The 26,039-nt window shown below is 39.2% G+C and overlaps 1 protein-coding gene across 39 annotated transcripts in view; it reads left to right on the forward strand.

Annotated features, from left to right (window-relative positions):
* Positions 1–26,039, forward strand: part of CACNA1C (calcium voltage-gated channel subunit alpha1 C) — a gene marked incomplete at its 5' end in the record, with an annotated part of 496,619 nt that overhangs the window by 292,257 nt on the left and 178,323 nt on the right. For 36 of the 39 annotated variants that reach the window (XR_014502586.1, XR_014502587.1, XM_083401690.1 and 33 more), the window contains 2 exons: positions 4,063–4,202; positions 11,389–11,528. Coding sequence is in view for 34 of the 39 variants with exons in the window: in XM_083401690.1 (XP_083257816.1) it covers positions 4,063–4,202; positions 11,389–11,528 (280 nt within the window). Of the gene's footprint in view, positions 1–1,219; positions 1,929–2,626; positions 2,738–3,173; positions 3,355–4,062; positions 4,203–11,388; positions 11,529–26,039 lie in introns of those variants that run through there. The other 3 variants (XM_083401696.1, XM_083401695.1, XM_083401693.1) reach the window with 3 other exon arrangements.

Here is a 26,039-nt window from a genome sequence, read left to right on the forward strand (position 1 = left end):
GAAAGCTAACACAAACTGAATAATGGAGGTACAGGGGCTCAGTACTGGCTCTTACAGTTTTGGGATTGTCTTACTCAAAAAAGGAATATTGAATTTGGAATATTGACTATGAAAGGCTGAACTTCATGTATTAATTTTAAATAACCATCTATTTCTTGCAGGCCTCTAGTAAGAATACATTGCAGGTATACAACTTCAGTTCATCTTAGCAGGACTTCCTAGAAGTAGATTGCATGCACGTTAAGTTAGAAAAGTAGCTCTTAGGAAGTATTAAGCTCCAGGTGATGGGTGGTAAAATTATTCATCTTGCAAGAAATTTAATCATAATTGTAAACCAGCCCTCAGAAATGTCCAAATGTTTGTACTTAGGTCTCAGCATTTGTACATTAATTATATAGTGTTTGAAGTATTTCCAGGGATCATTGCAAGTTGAAGAATTTTACCACCTGGAGCTAAATACTTCCTGAGAGTTAGTTATCAAACTGAACATGCTCCCAATCTACTTCTGTGGAATCTTGCTAAAATTATAGTATAATTGGGTGGACAATAAGGATAGCCTCATGCCTTTTTTCTGGAACATAATGGGGATTTTGTTAACTTGCATTGTTCTGCTTAGCCAGTGTGGTGTAGTGGTTAAGAGCGGTAGTCTCGTAATCTGGGGAACCGGGTTTGCGTCTCCGCTCCTCCACATGCAGCTGCTGGGTGACCTTGGGCCAGTCACACTTCTCTGAAGTCTCTCAGCCCCACTCACCTCACAGAGTGTTTGTTGTGGGGGAGGAAGGGAAAGGAGAATGTTAGCCGCTTTGAGACTCCTTAAAGGGAGTGAAAGGCGGGATATCAAATCCAAACTCTTCTTCTTCTTCCCTTAGAAAGTGTGTTAACCTTAGATGTATGACATAAGTTGAGGTAATGGCTTCTTGTTTTCATATTATTTCAGATAAAGAAAGTAGCACTGTATGCCTACAGAGTGGCACTCAGCCACGGATAATTGTAGCCCCAGCCACTCTGGGCAGCTTCCAGCAAAATATTAAAATACAATAATTCATCAAATAGTAAAAGCTTCCCTAAACAGGACTGCCTTCAGATATCTTCTAAAAGTCAGATAGTTGTTTATTTCTTTGACATCTGGTGGGAGGGCATTCCATAGGGTGGGTGCCACTACCAAGAAGACCCTCTACCTGGTTCCCTGTAACTTCACTTTTCGTAGTGAGGGAACCGCCAGAAGGCCCTCGGCACTGGACCTCAGTGTCCAGGCTGAACTATGGGGGTGGAGATGCTCCTTCAGGTATACTGGGCCGAGGCCATTTAGGGCTTTAAAGGTCAGCACCAACACTTTGAATTGTGCCCGGAAACGTACTGGGAGCCAATGTAGGTCTTTCAGGACTGGTGTTATGTGGTCTCGGCGGCCACTCCCAGTCACCAGTCTAGCTGCCGCATTCTGAATTAATTGTAGTTTCCAGGTCACCTTCAAAAGTAGCCCCACGTAGAGCACATTGCAGGAGTCCAAGCAGGAGATAACCAGAGCATGAACCACTCTGGCAAGACAGTCCATGGGCAGGTAGGGTCTCAGCCTGCGTACCAAATGGAGCTGGTAGGCAGCTGCCCTGGACACAGAATTGACCTTCCCCTCTATGGATAGCTGTGAGTCCAAAATGACTCCCAGGCTGCACACCTGGTCCTTCAGGGGCACAATTGCCCCATTCAGGACCAGAGAGCCCTCCATACCCACTCCCTCTTCCCCCCAAACAGTACTTCTGTCTTGTCAGAATTCAATCTCAATCTGATAGCCACCATCCATCCTCCAACTGCCTCCAGACACTCACACAGGACCTTCACCGCCTTCACTGGTTCCAATTTAAAAGTGGAACACAGATGCATAATATGGCAGCTTTTCTACTGGGCCTGAAGAGCATCTGACTTAGCCAAAGGTTTAGCTATGTGTTTCTGACTATAGAGGCTAAAGTGATGAATGTGATTTTTAAAAATTAAATCCGTTATTAGATCAGTCTATTGGGCTGTTCTCATCTCTCTCTCCTTCCCTCCTTCAAACATGTATTTTGCTTGCTCTTTCTCACATTTTTTCTACTGCAGTGGTTCTCAAATTTTATTCTGGAAAGTTCCCTGGATTTATTGTAACCTTATGAGGGGTTCCTAAATTAAAAGATTAGTAGTAGTGAACAAGCTTCTCTGAGGGACTATGGGTCAATAAACAGCTTCCCATCAAACATGACTTACTAGCAGGTGGTAGTTAGACATGTGAGGTTAGCAAGATCCTTAAACTGGTTTATTTTAAAATGGGAAATTTTTATACGAAAACCAAATAAACATTCAAAACATCCTGATGTAAAATAAATCCTAGCAAATAAATCCTAGCTTTGGGATTGAAGCAGCTAGTTAAAATGTTTTTTTCTTTTCTTTCCCCCAAAGTGTTCTACTATTGCAGTGTTTGTTACACTGTCACCATAGTCCTCATTATAAACATTTTAATTATGACCTTTCCTTTAGAGATAAATATCTATTTTCTATCTGAACCTCTGGTCACCAATCTCTCTTCCTATTTTCCCTCAGAAGGCTCTCAAATGAATTCCTAACTGTCATTTCTAAGGGGCCTCTGTCAGCAGCACCTGCTTTCTTCCCGAGGTTCTAAAAGGGGTTTCCCTCACTAAGTGCAGGGCCACCTCTTCTCAGAAGCCTGAGAAGTATTCCAAGTTACCTCACAACAGATAATATATTATCAGTTAAATGTCAATTTTATAAACCACATACAACTTTATAATACATTCACCTAAATACCAGTTACATAACAATGCTGACCCAAAATTACAGTTAACAGATTAACTTTAGTGGCTGTACATTGTGCTACATGCCAACATGCTCGGGTTAACATCAGAGAGGGCCCTGTTGCATTGCTCTTTCTACAGTCTGAAGTTAGGCAGGCAGCTATGTGAAAAAAAATCCTTTATTGTTATAATGGCACCGATGTTATTGAGTGTTCTCCCCAGAGAGGCCTGCCTGGCTTCTTCATTGTTTAGCCTTTCCTGGTTAATGATACATTGCTTTTAAAAAGGCTTTTGTGGAGAGATGGCTAGTTGATTATTAGTGGGCACTGGTGTTTTTCCCCTTGTACCTGTCTATTAGGTAGATCAGTATTATTATCTCCAGAGTTACAGATGTGGGGAGGGCTTTAAACCAGAGGAAGTGGCTTGCCAAAAGCCACTACTGAATTAGTAGCTAAAGTGAACTTTGAAATGGAGACTGTGGTCCACAATTCAGATCTCTTATTCACAACTCTACATGAATGCATTAATGGAAATTGAACACAAAGAATTTCAGAACATAGTTTTTCAGCATCAGGTTTTTCATAGTTGGCTGGTTAAAAAAGAAAGCAAAATGGATCCAATGAGATTTCGGGGTGGATTCTGATTTTAATGTGTATATAATAAAGGTTTGTTTTTGGTTTGGTTGATGATAAAAACAAATAAAATGACAAATCCTATTTAGCTAAAAAACATGTTTAGCTGGATCTGGATGCCATATGTTAGATATTCAGTTTAATTTACAATTGTTCTTTGAGCTTGTTTCATTATTTGAAGTTAGAATAGTTTAATGGGTATAGATACTGTTTTTCTGTGGTGATTCTGATGTGTGTAGCTTGTGAGCATATCTAAAATGGGGAAAGTCAGAGTCCTCACACTGGTCTGACCAGTGTTTTCCTGATACAGAACAGAATTTCAAATCCATTGCAAGAAGATAGAAAGGAGAAGGGGAACAAAACAGACTGGCCCGTTGATTTGTAAGGTTTGACACCATATTGACTGAGATGCTGCTTCATTGTCACTAGGCCCAGACCTGTAGTGTAACCTGGAAGAAAGCAGCACCCTGGAGATTCCAGTTTAGGACCTAGTGAGTTTAGGATCACACCAAATGGTTGTCCTGTGAAAAAAGATAGTCATCTCCATCTTGGAGTCCCAGCTCCATTTCTCATAATGGTGTATTACTGCAATTTCTATGCTACATGGAATTAAGAACACTGTTTCTTGTTTTCTTTTGTCTTTTCTGCAGGAACGAGTGGAATATCTCTTTCTCATAATTTTTACAGTGGAAGCATTTTTAAAAGTAATAGCATATGGACTTCTCTTTCACCCTAACGCTTACCTCCGCAATGGCTGGAATTTACTAGATTTTATAATTGTGGTAGTAGGGTAAGTATGCATGGTTTATGTATGTGTTTCCTTTATTTAAACACAAAATGGGAATGAGATATTGTGTCTGTATGATGAACTTAAATACATTCTACCTTTTCGGGCAGGGCTGTGGTGCCTTTACAGAAATCTGGCAGAAAAAGCTTTTCCAATTCAGAGGTTGAGGTGGCTTTTAGAATCATCAAAGTTATCAACATTAAGGATAAACTTAAGTTTTGTTGGGTGAAATAAGCCTTCTTTGAGGCCAGAATTCACATGACATGGAAGATGAGTGACAGGACTTCCCTAACAATGTTTTATTTGTTCGGAGGAGGTTGTGGTTTCTGATTGGGGTTGCAGCTCTGAAAAGTGGCTCAAACTTTTCTTCCAACCTTTCCCTGATTTAGAGTAAACTTTGGCTATTGCTTCTGATTTGTTTGGAAAGGAAAAAAAATCACGAGCACCACTTTGGGTGACATGGCATACCAAGGCTTTTGGTTTGTTGTTCCCAGTGCAGTGAAGTGAAGACTTTTGAGCAGCATGCACCACCAGTACACTGCTCATTCACACTAAATCTGAGTTAAACAATAACTATGTTTTCAAGTGATGTGGAAACCAGCCATAGCCAAGCGATCATGTGATGAAACCACATTTTGTATTATAATTTGCACAGATTTAGCTTAAATTAGGTTAAAGTAAATTAATTAGCACCTAACTTTCAAAGCCAGTTTTCAAAATACATTATTTCTAAGAGAGAAGATAGGGTAATAATGACAGCAGTAAATCTATGTGGAGCTATTAAATGAAAAACTGATCACAATCTTGGCATAAGTGCCTTTTCTGCTATAAGTGGGTCTCTTCAGTCATACTAATGAGTAATGATGACTGCATAGCTACTATAGAACTTTTGTCCCCTATTACTGTGTAGGCAATTCCAGATAGTAGTTCCTCCAGCTCCAGCACAGGATGAACCTCAAATAGGGATTATTTGACAATACATGGCTTAGCAGTATGGTAGCTAGGGTACATTGATGTGCCACCTGTGCTAATTTGTATTTTAGGGATATTGTCTTGGTGAGTTTCCCCGCATACTCCTGCCCTTTTTCATGTTGATGCCAGCTGACTGACATCAAGATTTCCAAACAATAATTGATTCCTACTACTTTCCAGTATGCTGTGGAATCTCTAAAAGGGATTAGTTATGTGCAGTATAAACAGCATCACAGCTTTGCAGTGTTAATTAATTTGAAATAATCATGGAATCAGAAACACCCTGAAACCAATTCACTAGCTGTTTTAGGTGACAGATAATCTCACTGAGCATGCATGCTTATCACTAAAGTAGGGCATTTTAATGAGCTTCCAATGGGTTGTATCCAGTGTTGTCCTTCTGTTCATTAAAGGCTATTTGGTCAATCAACTTCTTCCATGAATGGAAGGAGAAAGAGGTGATTGTTTGCAAATTGACCCTTTCTTGTCAGCTCTCACACATGAGTTGCCAATTGCTGTATAGCTCAGTTGGTTAGAGCATGGTGCTGATAGCACCAAGGTTGCTGGTTTGATTCCCCTACAGAATAGCTGCATATTCCTGCATTGCAAGGGGTTGGATTTCCAACTATTATATGCTATAACTCTATTATTCTATCTGACACACGTGGGAACCATGGCACATGGAAGGCTTTTTAGGTGCCCTTGGGCAGGCGACCCAAACACTGAACTTCTAAGTGATCTCTGTGAAATGGCAGCAGCAGCATTTGTGTGTGCATGTGTAAAATAAATATTTTATGATCTCCACAATCAGGATGAGCAGAACATAACTGATTGTCCATGGTAAGCATAAGGGTTGTTGGAGTATATGTGTCTTTCTCATTTTGTGTTATGTCATGCTCTCCATGGCAGCCACTTTATGTTATGCCACACACATCCATAACAGCTCTTTTGTGGCTGGTGTCCCTAGTACTCTCTTAACATTGAAAATGTGCTCACCAGTCCAAAAAGGTTGGCAACCCCTGACCTACACTGTCCCTGACATTATGGTCACCAAACAGGATACTATTTGGTGCACCACCCAATAAGGGTCACAATCTGGTCTATGGGGTCACGAAGAGTCGGACACGACTAAACAACAACAACAGCTCAGTAACAGGACACCTTTGCATAGTTTCCTTAGGGCCTGGCCTGACTGAAGGCCCAACCCAATTATCACACTGCTTCTGATCTCAGCCTTTCTGGACCTCAGCTACTGACCAGTATTACCAGCTGTTGGTGCCACTCACAGCAGTAAAAACATTGTGCCATCAATGAGCCTGCCTAGCAGGGATGCTTTACTTCAAGTTCAGTTTCAGAAAGAAGAGACTGGTTTGCTTATGTTAGCAATATGAAACTGTACCGAGACAAAGGAAGAGTAAGAAATGCAAGAAATGGATCCAGACCCAATTATACCCTTCGGAAGGAAGACACACTTAAAAATTTGTAGTTTTTAACAATTATCCTTGCACTGGGACAAATGCTGCTTTTTTAGTAGCTGCTTTTTTAAAAAATGGATTTAACCTCAGATAATTTACGGCCTTTTTACAATTGAACCATTAAATACTGCTTTGAGGTCCCTTTGCACAGGTTTCTGTCATTAAGCTGTATATAAGTGTTACTAGCTGAGCGAAGGGATCAGACGTCGGTCTAATGAGACAGAAAATCTTGAACTGGTTATCATAGTCACAACACTGCTTTACTTTCTAAGTTTCTTTTTCTTTTCTTCTCGAAAATGGATAACATTAAACTGTAGATTTAAGATCTTAAGAGGACACAATTAAGTTGTAAGAAAACAGAATGATACTGTTCGGACTTAATATTACAGTGTAGACAAAACTAATACCATGTTTTTGGAAAGATGATTAGCCATACATTTAACAACAGAGAAATACAGCAGAGACAGTTATTCACCCACTAACTCATGGGTATTAGTAAGATAATTAATTATAGCCGATCCTCTAGAGTCCCATGTGTGTAGAGTCTGTAGGGCTTGTAGATAAAGGTCCCCAATAGTAGAGTTTAAATCTTAATAAACTTTGTAAGATAGCAAAAAGTTATTTCAGGCTGGTTCTATTTTGCGAATGGGATTCATTCACATGCTGGTAAAATTGGGTTGTTGTAAGTTTTGTTTTCTTATTTTTTGTTTTCTTTTGTTTTTACATTGTTTTTATACTTCTTTATTGTGATCTACCCAATAACTGTATGTTATGGGGCAGGTGGCGCTGTGGTCTAAACCACTGAGCCTCTTGGGCTTGCTGATCAGAAGGTTGGCGGTTTGAATCCACATGACTAAGCTCCTGTTGCTCTGTCCCAGCTGCTGCCAACCTAGCAGTTCAAAAGCATACCAGTGCTTTAGGTACCGCTGTGGTGGTAAAGTAAACATTATTTCTGTGTGGTCTGGCTTCCGTCACGGTGTTCCATTGCACCAGAAGCCATTTATTCATGCTGGCCACATGATCCAGAAAACTGTCTGGGGACAAATGCCAGCTCCCTCAGCCTGAAAAGCAAGATGAGCACTACAACCCCATAGTCAGCTTTGACTGGACTTAACCGTTCAGGGGTCCTTTACCTTAACTTTATGGGATGGCATATACATGTTGATACATATATAAATAAGGGGTGTGTGTGGCATCTGTAGTTATCTCTGTAATCTAATTATATCTGATAAATGCAACCTGACTCTTTTACCCTCAGCCCCATCAATGGCCAGCCCTTTCCATTGGCCTGCCTAGCCCCAACCGCCTTTCCTCTCTCAGACTCCATCACTTTGCATAGTATGGGATGTTGAGAGAGAATTATACCCTCCTATTGTTCTATTATTTGTTTAGTAATCACCTTGGTTTTGCCTCATTGATTCATCTTCACTTTTATTCCCTTTTCCGTAATGTGAAGATTATAACTGAAAGCAGAGACTTATTTAAGTTTTTTGTACAGCACCTAGGAATTTCAGGCATAAAAGAATGTATTTTGGGCAGCAGCTCCCCAGTTTTAGAAAGACCTCATCAGCGAGGCTATCTCACATGTCCATTGATTTATTTTCAGCTTTGGGCAATGACCTTGTTTATTTTCCCAGGCCTTTAAAAATAATTCTATTAATATTTCACTGTGGTTTTAGGATGTTGTTTTAGCTCTGTGAAGAGAATTTTGTGACTCTGTATTACATTTTATGCTTGTGGCTGAAATTGTGTTTCCCTCTGGTCTGCTATTGTTTTGTTTTACAGAATCTGGGGGCTGCTATTTGATTGGTTTTATTGGATTGGGGTTTTAGGGCTTTGACGACAGTGTCACTCAGCTGATGGTATGGCTTCCATCATTGAAATGAGGAGGGAAGACTTTGTCCACAATTTCTGCTACCTCTGTAGCCCTAAATCTTCTCTAGGGGGTCCCCCAACCCCCTGAAGCAGATTTGAGGTGAGTGAGAGTGGGATGGGGAGAGAGAGAAGAATCACTGAAAATTGTTGCTCTCCTGTTCCACTTTACCATCAGCTGAGTGGCTCTATAGAATACAACCTTTAATTTTTTGTAATTGTTCGTTGCCTAGGTTATGGGTAGGCATAAGAGGAACTCAGTTTCACTCTCTTTGTTTCTCATTTTTCCAGTCTCTTTGTTTCTCATTTTTCCAGTCTTACATTTCCACATATATTTAGCATTTTTAAAAAAGTCTTCATGAAAATATTTCTGCATTTAGATACGAATTTCAGACAAATATACACATATGCATTTGTTTAGTCTATTTTCACTAATAAATGCATTTTTATGCACACTTTACCTCAGTGTATGCCTCAGTATATGTTATACATATTGGCTGAAGAATTGCACTGTAAAATTTGGAGATTGCAAATTTCAAAGGATGGCTGTGTTTCAGTTCACATATTGTTTTGGAAAGTGCAAATTAGCTAGCTTTGCTTTTAAATGCAAGCTGAATTGAATTTCTCCTCTATCACAAGTTACGGAATGACTGATCATTGCGGGGGGAGGGAAATAAAGGAAAAGCCACTGGAAATATACCTAGGAGATATTGTGAGTGACATCCCATATTTAGCTCATTTGTTTTCCATGTGTGGAGGAGAATGAGTTCCTTTCAAAATACAACAATGGAAGATGGATCATCTTAAGGAAAATGGAAAGCAGCATGTCTTCACAACGAGAGAGATTGAGATGTATGACTGCAAATGAGGCTTCTACTCTTTTTTCATGATATGCCTAGTGAGGGAACAGTCACCATGATTTTTACTGCAGGAAATTTTGAAAGAATGCTGTGCAAAGTGTAAGATGGGTACACTTGCATGGCTGGGAACAAGCTTTCTATAGTATTTCCATGTGATGCAGAGACTGCACAGAGCAGATGAGAAGGGATGTCTCCAACCATAATTGGACTATAGCAAAGATCTTCCATTTGACAGTCCACATTACATGTTAACATGAGCATAATAGCTAATACCACCCTGGGCTTGGCAAGCTTGCTTCTATGAATTTGCGGGCAAGATACTGGTTTTGGAGAGATTTTAGTAAAGCTGTAAAACACTATCAGAGAAACCTTTTGCAGTGAACTCCCCTTCACAGGCTCCCAGAGGACTGGGACGACTGCAGACACGTCACTCATCATCTGGTGAGAGGATTATGTTTAGCAGAGGAGCAGAAATATTTGAATAGGAAACAGAACACGTTCCTAATGCTTGTTCACTGGACTGTAAGAAATATGCAGAGCCAAATTTGGCATCTGCTGTCTTTTTGAGCACCATCTAATTACAAAACAAAAACCCAAAATTTTTGTGCAAGATTATTCTAATAATTCATGAAGGAGATTTATAACTTTAAAGGTGCTTTAAAAGCTTTATGCCTTTTGTCCTTACAACAACCCTGTGGTGTATGCCATTATTGTTTCCCTTTTAGATATTAGATAATTCTAAATACATTTACTTGGCAGCAAATCCACTGAGTTAAGTGGGACTTGTTTGCTGATAAGTATGTTTGGGATTAATCTAAGGGTGAGCAAATTACTATAAAACTCTTTAGTAAACTGAGCAAGTAACTGAACCAATTCCTTAAAGGTATTTTATACATTTTACTCCCTGGTTTTGAGAGCCTGTAGTGTCTAAGCATATGTGCCCATCTACTTTCTGTGTGTTTTCAAGTCTTCCTTCTCATACACTATTACAGCCCAATGTATTTACATTAATTAATATGCTAGTAACACCAGAGAGTTACCAGTGTGGTGTAGTTGTTAAGAGCGGCAGACTCGTAATCTGGTGAACCGGGTTTGTGTCTCCGCTCCTCCACATGCAGCTGCTGGGTGACCTTGGGCCAGTCACACTTCTTTGAAGTCTCTCAGCCCCACTCACCTCACAGAGTGTTTGTTGTGGGGGAGGAAGGGAAAGGAGAATGTTAGCCGCTTTGAGACTCCTTCGGGTAGTGATAAAGTGGGATATCAAATCCAAACTCTTCTTCTTCTGAAGGTGGCTGTGAAGCCCTGCAATCCTTAAGCCACTTCAGAGCCCAAACAGCAGTTGTGGGTTGCTATTAACTAATTTATTATCTGATTTATGCCTAATTATATTTAAGTACATATTTACATTTACTCAAATGTAATGCATGCAATTTTTGGTCAAATTACGTCATGAAAATTAGTGTGTGCATTAGATTTGATAGTTCATTGCATTCGAGTAAATACGGTATTTAATGTTTAACTTTGAACACTATTCCATTAATTGCTCTGGATTGAGAGACTTTTTGCTGATGCGCATTATATTCACCAGCAAATACTTTTTTGGTTTCAAGGTTTTGAAAACTGAGGTGCACATTAGACTTGGTGGCACATTACATTTGAGTAAATATGGTATTTTTAGGTCCCTTTTAGGGCAAAGCACTCACAAGGCCCCTTACATAAAAATCAATAGTAACACAAAAATATAGCATACATAATACTTCAGTTAAGTATTCAGCTATTCCAGATTATCTATCTGTAAACTGAAATGCGAAAAAGGTGAAAAGTAAAGAGCAAATGGTTGCATTTATGTGCATTTTATAGGCAGATTCATTCCCCCCCCCCCATTTTTCTCTGGCGTTCTTTGCAATATATGCAATATATTAAAAAGCTGCAGTAATTTTTCTTCCTTTTATTTTTATCCCTGCTGTCTACTAACCATTTGTTTCCTCTTTCCCTTTTCTTCCACCCAAGGCTTTTTAGTGCAATTTTAGAACAAGCAACCAAAGCAGATGGGGTAAATTCAATAGGAGGCAAAGGCGCCGGATTTGACGTCAAAGCACTTCGGGCTTTCCGAGTATTGCGTCCCTTACGGCTGGTATCTGGAGTTCCTAGTAAGTAACTAAATCCAACTTCTCTCTCTCTCTCTCATTGTTGTTGGGTTTTTTCAATAGAAGATGTAAATATTGTGAGATGCTGCTGTTGCTGAAAGAGATGTGTACTAAGATGTCCAAGCACTTGACATGATAATGGATTTCAGGGTGGAAGATAAAAGAAGGGGCAAGGAATATACTGCACATGCTTCTGGTTACCCTTAACACTTATAAAGAATAGAATCCAGTGTGAGATAACAGAGAGGGAAAGATACGGACAGATTTTATGAGAGAGGAGTTGCTGCACAGGCCATATGTGATTGAGCTATCGCTAAATAATATGAGGTAATAGATCAGTTTAAAACAACAAGAAATGAATACATAACCAATGTACTGAAACTAGTATGAATTAAGTCAATATAAGAACTGGATTGATGACTCTGAAATAGATGTCTGTTAATAATCTCACATATGGCTGGCTTGATGAAGAAGCTCTCACAGTGACTTAAATGCCTGTTCTGTTGAATGGCAATTGTATTCCCCTGCGTTTCCCAGAAGGCTAGGATTCTGATCACATCTGGACAATCTTTTGTAATGAGGTAATATGATAGAGATATCATTTCCTGTGGTGTGCACACTTTGTTTTTTTTGTCCTAGTTCCATGCCAAGCCAAACAATGCATGGGGGGAGAAACACTGCAATAACTCCATAAACCTGTGACCAGAGCTGTGTACTCATTGTGAGAAATAATGCCTCCATCTGGGATGGTGTCAGTATCCAGAAGGGTACACCGATGCTGATGTTTGGTCCTCCTATGCATCGGTTCCCCTGGATGCAGGTTTATCTGATGACAGCAGCTGGGTCTGGGAATCCACCTGCATCTTTAAATTTTACACAATCCTCTGACATGATGTTAAATGTACGTGTTCTCCCCCCCCCCCACTGGGATTCCTGGGACGGGCATGAGGAATTACTATGTGGTGTAGCCAGTTCATGTCGTTGTTATGTGCAAACAGCATGTCTAATGTGCTTTGTAGGTAAGAGGATCCACATATATGAGAGTATGAATTCATTTTTTGAAGGTGACACTATGATGGACTTCCTGTCATAACTTTGATATTTGAGGAATGCCAAGAAAAACAATTATTCAGCCTTCCTAGATGTATCTTTTTAATCAGCTAGCATTATCGTATCTCATGTGCACATGGGTGATTATTAAAACTGCATGTTTTTATAGAATTTTAAGATTAGCAACTAAATAAGTTAGAATGTGGGCCTCATTGAAATGCATGAAGTAATTATTGAGGCAGCTAGAGCTTTGCATGCTGCAGCAGGCAAAAAATTAGGGAAGTTTGATGAGGCATCAATGGGGGAAGAGCAAGTCTATTATTTGATAAAGGAACTTATTTGTACCTTAATGAACTTCTAGGGTACAGGAACGTTTGTTCTTCCTGGATCTGGTAAGTTACAGCTTAACAGAAGGGGCTGTATTGAGATCATTGTTAAGCTAACGTATACACAGCTCCATATTTTGATGAAACTCCTGAGCAATTTTACAACATATTTCAACATGTGGGATTCCAGTGTGCTTTTCTACCATCCATATGAGGTCAAGAATTGTTCCAGAAGTAAACCTCCATTTACAGTGTAATTTGATGGGCATCACGCTAGCCCATAACATTTTGCTACCTAAAGTGGAATCCTCCTACTCCCCATAGGATTTTTTCAATGAAGCACATATGCTCATACATAATTAACATGTTACACAATTATCTGCAGTGATCTTGTTCATCTCTCATTAATTTCAATGGGGCTTGTGCAATAAAGTCTCCCCATGCATTGTGTGCCACCATGGCTCTAAATTCCACCACTGTCTACTGCCTGATGCAGTTGATTCACCTGGCCCTTATGACACAGCTGCTTTCAGACAGAGGGATCAGAACTTAAATGTGGATGATGCTACCTTGGCTTTGTACTTTGTTAGTACATGGAATGTACATGGAATGTTAGTATATGGAATGAGCTGAATGGGCACAAGAGACAGGGCCTTTTGATTATAACAGCTAAACTATGGGGCATCATCCCAAATGTGGCCTACTTAAACATATAGTGCGTGTATTTTCTCACATAGCAAAGATATTACTGTTTCAGTATGCATTTTGCTGTGTGCAAACTGCAGTAGTTCTCATTTTATCATGAAACACCTTGAGGGCTCCAGAATGGAAAAAGTGGATAGAAATGATTAAAATAAAATAATGTATTTGTAGACCACCCTTCAACAAGCGTTCTCGGGGTGGGAGGAACCATGTGACAATTGAATATAAAATAAAACAATCTGCAGTAACACCATAAAAATAAAAATGCAATATCATAATATAGGTTTATATAAATGAATAAACTGAAGTAGGCAATTACTTAGGGGAGGTAAAGGTAAACATGACAAAGTCTAAGAGACAGTTTGCATTGCAGCACAGATATCTAGGACTGCAGTCGATCTTAAATTAGGTAGCTTATATACAATATTATTATCATTTACTGACTATACAGTATTATTATCTGTACCTTAATTAGTTGATTTATTTATCAATTTAAAATTTAGTTGATTTACTTGGTAATGGACAAGTTTAATTTAGGGCTCTGAGTGGATTTTTCTTTGGTGCTGGTGTGTTACTCTTAAGAGTCAATCAAAAAGAGGACATTAAAAGAGCATTTGCTTTTAAGAATGAAAGACAGAATTATAGAATTGTAGAGTTGGAAGGGACCCAGGGGTCATCTAGTCCAACCCCCTGCAATGCAGGATTCTCAGCTAAAGCATCCATGACAGATAGCCATCCAATCTTTGCTTTAAAACCTCCAAGGAAGTAGAATCCACAACCTCCAGAGGGAAACCATTCCAATGTTGAACAGCTCTTACTATCAGAAAGTTTTTTTCCATATGTTTAGTTGGAATCTCCTTTCTTGTAACTTGAAGCCATCTGTTCAAATTCTACCCTCCGGAGTAGGAAAAAACCAAACTTGTTCCCTCTTCCATGTGGCAGCCCTTGAGATATTTGAAGATGGCTATCATATCTCCTCTCAGTCTCCTCTTTTCCCGACTAAACAGCTCCTTCAGCCTCATAAGGCTTGGTTGCCATACCCTTGATCATCTTGGTTAACCACCTCTGCACATATTTTAGCTTATCAATATCCTTCTTACAGTGTGACAAGCGAAACTGGACACAGTATTCAAAGTGTGGTCTGACCAAGGCAGAATAGAGCAGACTAGAACTTCTCTTGATCTGGACACTATACTTCTGTTGATGCAGGCATTAGCATTTTCAGCTGCTGCATTACACTGTTGACTTATGTTAAGTTTGTGGTCCACTCAGACCTCTAGATCCCCATCTTATAGTTGCATATCTTGTTCTTCCTGCCTAAGTGCAGAAGCTTACATTTGTCTCTGCTGAAATTCATTTTGTTAGCTTGGGCCCAGTTCTCCAATCTGTTAAGGTCATTTTGAATTCTGATTCTGTCTTCTGCAGTATTAGCTACCCCTCCCAGTTTGGTGTCATCTGCAAATTTGATGAGCACCACCTAAATTCCTTCATCCAAGACTTAGAACTATTCTGAGGAGACTAGTTATCCTGGTGACCCTGAGCCACTCTTTGATCTCCTTCACAGCTGAACCATGTTTTGAACTTTAAAACTGTGGATTGGCTGAGCAAAGTTCCAGGTTTGTGTCCTTCCCACTCCCCTTCCTCCTCTCATGGTTTAAAGCTGATGTGTTATGGAACTTAGCAAAGTTCAGTTTGAATGGGGATCCCTAGCTTGAGTCTAACACTAAACTGGGATTATTTAAAAGTGAAACTAGTCAAGGGGGGAGAGCATGCAAGCTTGATGATTTGCTCAGCTTGTTCAGGCTTATATGCATAGCACTAAACCATGGTTGCATGCAGACATGGCAACTGTCTTTTAGCCCAACGTACCTCATGCAGTTGTTCTGAGTATAGGGAGAGTAGAACCATGTATTGTTCACCAGCCTGATATCTTTGGAGAAAGATCAGAAGAGTGGTGCATAAATAATAGCATAAATAAATATTTATAAACTGCTTTTCAGCCCTAACAAGGCCCCCAAGGCAGTATACAAAAAGAAGACATTAAAAACTGTGTGACATGGAAATGTCTTTGCAGCTCACCTGAAAGTGAATAGAGATAATTCTAGACTAACCTTCCTTGATATAGGGAAAGATGCTCCTGTAGTTTCCTCTTCTTCCACAGCAAATTTTGAAATCTCTCTCCACCCACACAACAGTTGATTAATGTGTGCAGAATAAACTCACAATAAACATAAACAACTTATATAAGTGCATCACAGGAAGCCTACATCAATGTGTAATGAGTGTAGAATGAAGGTGGCTTTTCAGCTATTACAAAAAAATAGCCCAGGAAAGCTACAAAATCACATTCCTTGCTGAAATTTGTTGTAATTGGGGATATGACTTTTCTCTCTCTCTTTAAAATATTTTTATTGAAAGTTCTCAACATAAAATACAATAAAAGCCATTAATAGCAACTGCAGGGATTTATAGCATGATTCTAGGCTTGTTTATTCAAAAGAAACAAGTTCATTGTGGCTTACTTTCTAATATTTCCATTTATGATTACAGCCTTAAACATGTACTTTAAAGCTGCAATCCTATACAAATTACGTACCTGGAAGTAAAGCCCTGTGAACATAAAGGGACTTGCTTCAGAGAGAAAAATTCAATAGAATTGCACTGTACTTCTTCTGAGGTTTCTCACTTACTGTTGCTCCAAAATGCTTTGCAGTGTTCTTGATAAGAAGATACCTTATGAGAAGAGCTAGGAATTAGGTAACTGGGAGAAAAATGTTTTGAGCTAGGTTATTTTTTTCATTTGTTGCAAGTTGTCAGTGTGGGTGGTATAGACATGCTAGGTGGCAAATTGGATTTTACTGGATTTTGTTTCTTGATCATATACTCATCCATGAATTCACGTGCTGTGGTTTTGTTGTGAGGTTTCCTTGCTTATAAAATATATTTTGCAATTTAGCCAGCACTAATTATATAATTCTATGTGAAGGGGGCCAAAACATGGCAGCAGCTGATGCAGTTCTTTTGGTACTGGGCCCATAGTTTATACTCCGAAGAGTCCCTTATAAAGATCTGTTTCTGTATTTTGTTAAAACGTGTCAATAAATCATGCAATCTTTTATCAGAAAATAATATACTGATCCCAGGATGCACCTTTACACTTGCAAGATCATTTCACGTAGAATTAGGCTTTTAAGCATAGGTGCTAAGCCCTAGAGCCTACGCTTGGACCTTAGTAAGGTACTAGAGGCTGCAGAGTCTAAGGCCTATAGTAGCTTACTAGGCTAGACCTTAGCCTTTGGCTATTTGGCTATTAGTGAAAGCACCAGAAATTAAGAGAGAGAGCGGGAGAGCAGGAGGCGCCATTAGCAAAAGCGCGCCTCATGTTATGAGTGGTTTCGGGTTGAGAACAGACCTCCGGAATGAATTAAGTTCATAACTGGAGATACCGCTATAATAGAAGTTAACGACTCCACTCTCCTTGCAGGTGCATAAAGGAGAGAGGAGGGCATAAATATAACCCTAAATCTTGCATAGATTCATTTCTGTAACAAACCATAGTTAATGTTATGTCTGTAATACAGCTTTTCCAGAAAATTTTCAGAAAGCACTAGCTTTTTTATTATAGGTCAGTAACTTTTGAAGTGGGGTATGTTTTCAGACAGACACATCCACACATAAAAATAGAGGTGATGGAGCTTTATTACTTCAGTGAGTGATTATATAAATGAGTTCCCTGAAATGTCTGTCTTTGGGGCATCCCACATATCAGACACATAGAGTTGGATCCAGACTTAATTATTCATTTCCCACTGAAACCTAAGTTAGTCGTGGCTAATTTTTCATCCTGATTTTTGGGAACTACATTATTCTGGATCCAACCCTATATAATCATAGTTTCTAGGTAGTAGCTCAGTCTTAATTTTGTTGAAGCTTTTTCTAAAGTGCCTTCCATTAACTTCTGCAATATAATACATAACTAAAAAACTTCTTGTTTGAGCTTCTTTCTCTGCCTCAATAGGTTTTTGGAGAGAACATTTGAAAATTTTCCTTGTCTTTATGATAAGGAAGTGAGTTGAGTATTAAGTAATGATAACTTGGTGGTTATCAAAAAGACAACACTTTCTAAAGGCACAAAAGAAACAAATCTTTATCTGTAGCTAATTTAGTTAAACTGTTATTTGATTATCTGAGTTACAATAGAAATGGTCTTGATTGTAACTTGATGTAAGGTTAAGTGGAAATGAGCTGAATTGAATTGTTGTATGGAGTTACTTTTGATTCTCTGTGCCTTGCCAGTTTGAAACATTGCCTTGCATTCAATATGTGTGATAACTTTATTCTCCTATTCTTTTCATATGGTTTTAAATTGAACAGTTAGTGTAAAATCAGCACACACAGAGGGGGGTCTTAAAAGAATTCCCCTAGATATCAAATCTTTGGTTTTGTAGTATAGGTAAAAGTATAAAGTATGAAAACCCAGAAAATGGTCTGAAAGGTAACTGATGCAAAAGGGAAAACAGATAGGAAAGTGAGTAATATATGTTCCTGAAACACTAAATCAATATCTAATCTAAACTATGAGGTCAATATTAAAAATAGAGCAAATATCAGGGCCTTGTGCTATATGTATGTAGAATATTCTTGCTTACCTATATTTTTACTAAAGGCATCAGTACAGGATAATATTCCTTGATCTTGTACCCTCAAATAGGTAATTATATCTCAAATGTCTTAAGACCGTGCACTGAAAAAAGCAATGGAACTAATGTTTTTAAAACAGTAGCCAGGATTTACAGAAATAAAGATCTCCCTTATCTGATAAGAGTTTACACGTGCAGTAATCATATATTTATTGATAGTATACTATATGAGATGCTTCCATACCACCAAAGCAGATGCACATGCAAGTGGGGGTGGTCACTGTTAATAACATTCTGTAGGGTGCTTTTCATTGGTGTGATATTACTATACTTATTACCAGAAATGCAGAGAATGACTTCCTTTCTTGAGCTTCTGTATCTGTAGGGAATTCACCATGAATATGAGGAAGCATACATGTAAGTGCTTTCCAGTTCTCTAAATCAACCTTCCCCAAACTGGAATTCTCCAGGTGCTGTTAGACAGCAACTCTCATCTTCACTGACCATTGTCCTTGTTGGCTAAGACTGATGGGATTTGTAGACCAAGAACATCTGGGAAGAAGTAGGTGGGAAAGGCTGCTCTAGAACATCTCTGAAAAACAGGTCAATTAAAAATTCACTGTGTTACAGGGGAAGTGAAGAATTCGTTTGTGAATTTTTTTCAGGAACCAAGTGTCCTGTGAGGAGGAAGAGAAGGAGCCAGCAGCAAGACAAATAATTATTGTATATAGATATAGATATAGATATAGATATAGATATAGATATAGATATATTTTTTCAAAAGATTCCAGAGTACAAATGTGTGAATAAAACCATTCAGATATCATATGAATGCATTGTAAAAGAAAACATAAAAATTAATCAACAAGATTAAAGGCAGACAGCTACTTACAAGAAAGTTATTTATTGGAAACCCACTGAGGCCTGTTTTTGAACTGTGAGGAGGAGAGTCATCTGGAGGAAATTATAACTCAAATGCATCCCAGTAGGAAAATGTATTACTGAGCTTAGAGATAAGGCCTATTAAGGCCTCTTGGGTTCCTAGCCTACTGTAGCTATCACCACCACTGGTATACACACACACACACACACACACACACACAGCACTTTCCACAGGTAGAGGGAAGAGAGGCTGGAAAAGAAGACCGGAAGGCAAGTTCTCAAAGTAATAATTTTCCCAGTGTTTCTTGGAAGGATCTTTCAAAGGCTGAGGGTTTTTTTTAGAATTCTATAAGCAAAAGTGGGAAAGAAAACTTACTAGGAGGCCGGTAGATGAGGATGGAGAGAAGGAACTTACCCATCACTAATTACAAGTGCAATTGAAATTATTTGAGCTGACCTTTTAAAATTTCTTATCTCTGTGTGTATGGAAAATACAACTGTCTGTGCTCCCTCAGAAAGTTTATCTCAGATTTTGATATTATGTGGCTTCATGCCTCTTAAAAATACAGTTAAGTCCTACAGTAGTATGACTACATGTGAATTAATTATCTCCTCTGTAGTTCTCCTATCAGAACTCCACCAGCCCTTTAAAGGCTCAGAAAGCTCTGATTGTCTTGACTTACTTCTTTACATTTCAGGCCTTTCTACCAGCTGCTGCCAGTGCCCCACCCTTTGGTGGCCTTCTGCTCACCAATTAAACAGGTTAAAGAGGGAAGTCTGTGCTGGCAGAGAGATGCTGGGGTCACTCTGCTGGTGGAGGCTGGCAGTGCTGGGTGCAAAGGGCAGATGGATTGTACCCTAACACATTAAGTAAATAAATACTGTATGGAGGCAGTGGCTGTTTGAAAAAGAAAGCTTGAGCTTTACGCTGTGGTATTATCTTTTGTTTTTGTAAGCAAAATTGCAGTGTCCACTTTTTTGCAGGATCAGTGACAAAAGTGCACAGTATCTTACAGGGTTGCACCTATACTAAATTGAATTCTGTCATCTTTTTGTGACTGCCTACTGTTTTTAGCATTTATATCCTGGCTGTTCGACATGTACATCCTTTTCAGCATTTACACCCTAAATACAAAACATAAAGAACAGAAAGGTGTCATCACAAAGGTAAAAGATGTGTCCCTATATCAAATAAATGACTGGTGGGTGATACTATTGCATTCACACATAAAAAACTTTCTGAATTTCTATCATAATATGTCAAGTAGCTACTTCTGAGGCACCTGCGGAGAATGAACCCACAGTGAAGTCCCTGTGGGACCAGGGGAGGGGGACAAACAGTTTTGGCTTTCCTTCTTTGTGTTTAGTCTATGGATAGAAGGGTCACAAAAAATGCTGATGCTTCCACAGAATAAATATTGTATGCATGTTATCAATGTAAATAAGTACTGTAGCCTATGAGCCCTGTGAAGGAAGTTAACACATTTTGCTTACTGAAACATTTATGGAGACCATTTCAGCCAGCAACAGGCAGTCACAGCTATTTTCATTCTTTCTTTTAAGGTGAATTGATATGCTTTTAAAATAAACGTTGAAAATTGTTTAAGATTCTAAATTATTAACAGTAGAAAAGAGTTGGCTATACTATTGTGAACAATGCTTCTTGAGGGCTTTGTTTTCTCAGTTTCTATTCACATGTCTATCTTGAATAATCTTGAACTTGGTAATACAACATTCATGTATAAAATATGATGGTTTATGGATTTTCAAGTCTGATTCTTAGTTGTGTTATCTATACCAAGGGTGTTATTACTTGAAATGATCATTTTCATTTTTCTGCTGATTGTTTTGCTCTCTCGACTTGTTCTTTCATGTAGTGTTGAATTCTTAAAAGTTTTAGGATGTAGCAGTTAGAAAAAGTATTATCATTAATTCCAGAAGGTTAGTCAGTTGCAGCAAAAACAACAGTCTTTTGACACCTTGAAGACTAACATATTTGTTTTGGCATGATGTTTTGTGGAGTAGAGTCTATCAGATGCATGCAGTTTTATCCACAATTGGTCATCTATGCATGGTTGGAGAGATAGAAACTCTAAACAGTTGGGTCAAGATGCAATGAAATGCAAGAGCAAAATACACGACAATTTAATTAAAGCTCAAATGTATGCAAAATTAGCACAGTGATTATTCATATTATCAATAATTGGTGATGAAAGATCAATAGCTTTACCTATTAAGAATAGCTAGCCTCACATTTCAACTATGGTAAAATGGAGACTTGGATTGACACCTTTATTTTGCCTACACTTAACTACACTTATTAGTCAATTTCTTCCCCTCAGTGCACTTTTTCTCTGCCACAGATGTGATAGTTTTTATTCCCTCTTGCAAAAAAGTTTGGCATATTTGCTGCACTGGAGCCCCTTAACAGAGCAATCCAAACCCCCAATCTGACACATTGCAGGGATTCCAGATGAGAAAGAGGTGTCTCTCCCATCAACTCTGCCAACCTGTGCAAGGCTCTACCAGCAGGGGGTCCACTGCAGCAAAGCTTTTAACTGTACCCACCTAAGCTGGAGGCAGGCAGAAGTTAATGCTAGGGTATTTGGGGTATAGGAAGAAAGGATCCACTAGATCCTAATCAAATCCAGCAACAGCAAGAAGTGGCAATAAGTCTAATCTGGTCCTCTCTGCTGCGCCAGCCAGGTGCCATTGCAGCAAAAAAAATTGATCCTGCCCACCATCCTGATGTGGCATCTCAAGCAGTAGTCTCAGCAATGGGACAAGGTTCTAACCTAGTGGGGCTTGTTCTGGGCAGAGTCCAAGTATCCTAAATCATATAGTGCAGGCACCATTTTCAAATCCAAGTTTGCAGGATAAGGTCAAGTATATTTTAGTTTCTATGGAGGTAAGGCCAAACATAGCAGAAGGTAAGTCCAGGTAAGAAAAATCAGACAAACTGAGATCGAAGTCCAAGTGACAAGGGCAGTAGCACCTATAGCTCTACATAGCATCTAGGCTGTCAAGCATGTTTAAACGTTGCTTCAGCAATCAGTCTAGCCTGCAGCTTCTTTTAAGCAGCTGGCTCCATCCCCAGTGTGTGATGTCTCTACTCTTAAAGGGGACTAACCTGTTTTAGAAGCCATGGATTCTAGAAGTGCAGGGGTAGCCATGGTTCTACTATGGCCTTTGAGATGGAGTCTGAAGAGGGCAGTGCTATCTTATTTAGTTTGCCACATTTTTGTATCAGTTTCCATTTTTTTAAAAAGTCTTTACAAAAACTAATCAGAACTTTAGTGTGCATTTCTCCTAAGATACATGTTTCTGCAAGCAATTTTTGTATGTTATTTTCTCCAATATATGTGTTCTTATGCACCTTTTTATGTTGGTTAAATAACTACATTGTGAAATTCATAGAAGTACAGATTTTGAAAGATTACTGTATTTTAGTTTGTGCATTGCTTTGAGAAGTGCAAATTAAGAATGTAAGAAGAGTCCTTCAAGATCAGGCCAAGGCCCATCTAGTCCAACATTCTGTTCTCCCAGTGGTCAGTTTCTCTGGTTCATATTAAAGTGTTAACCAAAACTAATTTCTTCCTTGTCCCTTCTCCTCTTCAAATCTGGTTCTTGATCTTTGGGAAGCTATTCCAATTAACCCCCCAGAATCCCATAAATCACTTCATGATGTTTTGTCTGCAATCCCATCTTCAGTTAACAGTGAAAGCTTTTGACTTGTACAACCTCAGGTTTGTAAGCTCTGGGGACTGCAGTTGTGAGCTGCCTGTGTCTGCCTTGCGCTTGTGTAGTACACTTGAGTACGCTAATGGAGTGGTTAATAATGAACATATGTGTATGTCTGAAATGGCAAAGTGTTTTTCTGGATTCCTTAATATCCTCTCAAATGCTGTGAGAAGATCTGATCATAAATACTAAATCAATTAATCATGAAACTAAGCCCTTGGGATGCTTGATCTCTGTGTTATGGCTGCATCTAAGATTTATGAGTTCTCTAAAACACTTTGAAAATAAAAGACTTTCTTTGTTTATTTCAAGCATCTCATATTGACACAAAATGTCTCCCAAGTGTCCCCTACCTATGAAATATAACTCATATAGGATAGAATAATCATTTGAAGTGTGAGATCAGGGATTTGTGTGAGATCAAGGATTCGGGGGCATCCCAGCAGGCAGTATGAAGCCTCTAGTTTGGCCAGGTTTAATATTCTAGGACCTTAGTCCTCTTCCCTGGTCCACCTAGTAGTGCTTTCTTCAACTAAAGCTCCAGCTCCAGTAGACTCACTTCAAGGAAAACATACCCTCCAGCTCTAGATTCATGTTTGGCCACTCACATCTCTGGCACTGTCCTAACACAGTACCTCACTGGCTTGGCAAAGCCCTACATGCCCATCAGGTGTTTCCCAGGCTGTTATATTTACTCTTATTAGATTTGTTGCCCTGGTTTTGAGCGCCATTGCTGAAAAACTGTAGTCCAAAAAGAGTTTGAAAATAAAACTGCTAATATCATAATGCCATTATGTGAATCTATGGTGCTACCACACTTTCAATACCGTATACAGTTCAGGTTACCACACATCAAAAAGAATAATCTTTGTCTCCTGTGCTGGATAAAAAATGCCTCCTCCAGTCTTCTATTCACCCAGAAGGAACTCAGTGGATGGGGTGGAGCCAACCGCTATATTGGGAAAGTTTCAGAAAAAGGCAACAAAAATGGTCAAGGAGCAAGTTGCCTGTAAAGAAGAGTTTCATGATTTGGATACTTTTTAGCTTTAAAAGGTGAGGAGGAAGAGGAGACATGATATAGTTGTATAAGTTGGTGCATGGTGTCAACAAAGTGGACAGAAGCTTTTCTCCCTCCCCCATAATTCTACAACTCCTGGAAGATTCAGGACAGACAAATGGAAGTACTTATTCACACAGTATATAGTTGAACTCTGGAATTCACTACCACAAGATGTAATAGTGCTAACTTGGATGGGTTCAAAAGAGGTTCACAAAAAACCATGGAGATCTATGACCACTAACTATGATAGCTGTCTTACCTCTAGTATCAGATGTGATATGCCTCTGAATACTAGTAGTTGAATACAAGTGGTGAAAGTGCTATTGTGGTGAAAGTCCTAGCTGTTAACTTCCATAGGCATCTGGTTGGCCACTGTGAGAAGAGAATTCTGGGCTAGATGAGTCAGATCCTGCAGGGCTCTTCTTTCATTCTTAAGGTTTTTGTATAGCTTCAGAAATGTGCAGGGGGCTGTTGACAGGCAGGCTAAAGTAGATGTATCAAAAAGGAGCAGAGTCAACAGAGAACCTATCTCTAATGGTATCTAGTCCTGATCTCTGTAAATAACAGTTGATGCATGTACTAGAGGTTAACCAAAGAACTATATGTGAATTTGACCTTTTTAGCTAGTTTTCATACTTTCATGCAACCAGGTGCAGTGGCCTTTGAGAACCAATGTAGAGTAGTAGTTAAGTGTGCTGGACTAGGACCTGGGAGACCAAGGTTCACTCGACCATAAAGGCCACTTGTGACTTTGGACCACTTACTGTCTCAGCATAATCTACCTCAAAAGGTTGTTGTGAAGATAAAAATGAGAGAGGAGAAGTATGCATACCACCAATCTAGTCCAGCAATTAGTTGTGTATGGGAAGTCCACAAGCACAATAGGAGAGTGAAATCCCTCTCCCACTGTTATTCCTCAATGACTTGTATTCAGAAGCATGCTCCCTTGGCCATCCAGCATGACTTGTGGCTTTGATAGTCTTATCCTCCATGAATTTGTAAAATCCTCTTTGAAGGCTATTAAATCTCTGGGCACCACTGGAGGTGCTATTTAAGTTAGACATGTATGCACTCAATCTGTTTAAATACAATGTGTGAAAATTGTGTTGAAAATAAAGAAACCAAGAATGTGGATTGTTCTAAATGACTCACTTGGATTTTATGTGATGGTATGATAAAAAAAAGTTGAAACACATATTTTTGCTGTCATGGCATTATCAGTACTGATCTTAGTATTCATGTGTTGGCTTACACTTGTGAACACATCAGCCTTTACATGAGCTGTATGTCAAAACAGGCTCATTCTGTAGCTTATGCAGCATATCTCAGCTAATTTTTTACTTAACAGCAGATCATTTGACAATAATCAGTTTGAAATGCCATACGGCAATATATCGAGCATTAAAACTGTTCATAATGCACTTATGGTGTCATGTTCTAGATTCACAAGTGTATAGTCTAAAGATAAGCAAGATGGCAAGGGAACAAGAAGGAAAAATAAAGAACAGGTGAAAGTTGCCTCATCCCTTCTCCCCTACAGTCCCTGCAGAACAAGGCATGGGCTCCACATCCAGAGCAGTCAAGGACAGGTTCTGGATCATCCATTTTGCCTATTGTGCCACCAACTCTGTCTCCATGGTTGTCTCTCAGGAACCAGGATCAGATGTAGATCAGCAATTAAAAATATGGTGTCAGTGAAGTAAACTCTTTATTCAAAAGAGTGCAGGCCTAGTGATCCCAGCAATTCTTTCCAATAGGTCTTGCCCCCAATGAGACAGTTGCAAGGATGAAAGGTGCCACTTTTCCACTACTCTCTAAGGTTTCTCCTCTCCGGGGTCTTTCCCAAGCAGTTGCAAACTGCGTCTGTGCACAACCAATATCTGCTCTGCTCTTTTCATTTCTCTGCATGCTAGGAGACCAGGAGGGCAGGGAGCTGGTCGCAACAGGAAAGTGAGACTCCCTAGATTCTTTAGCAGCTAGTTTCAATTCTGCTTCTTAGCCAAAGTCCAATTAAGCCTCAGAGACTGTACTGCTCTCTGCCACAGCCTCTTCCTGCTCACTAAACCCTATTACATCTTCTGCTTCTGACATCTCCTCCTTCCAGTTTGCTTCT

The sequence above is a fragment of the Podarcis tiliguerta genome, assembly GCF_965153285.1.
Source record: "Podarcis tiliguerta genome assembly, chromosome: 10".
In the NCBI taxonomy this organism is placed as follows: domain Eukaryota; kingdom Metazoa; phylum Chordata; class Lepidosauria; order Squamata; family Lacertidae; genus Podarcis; species Podarcis tiliguerta.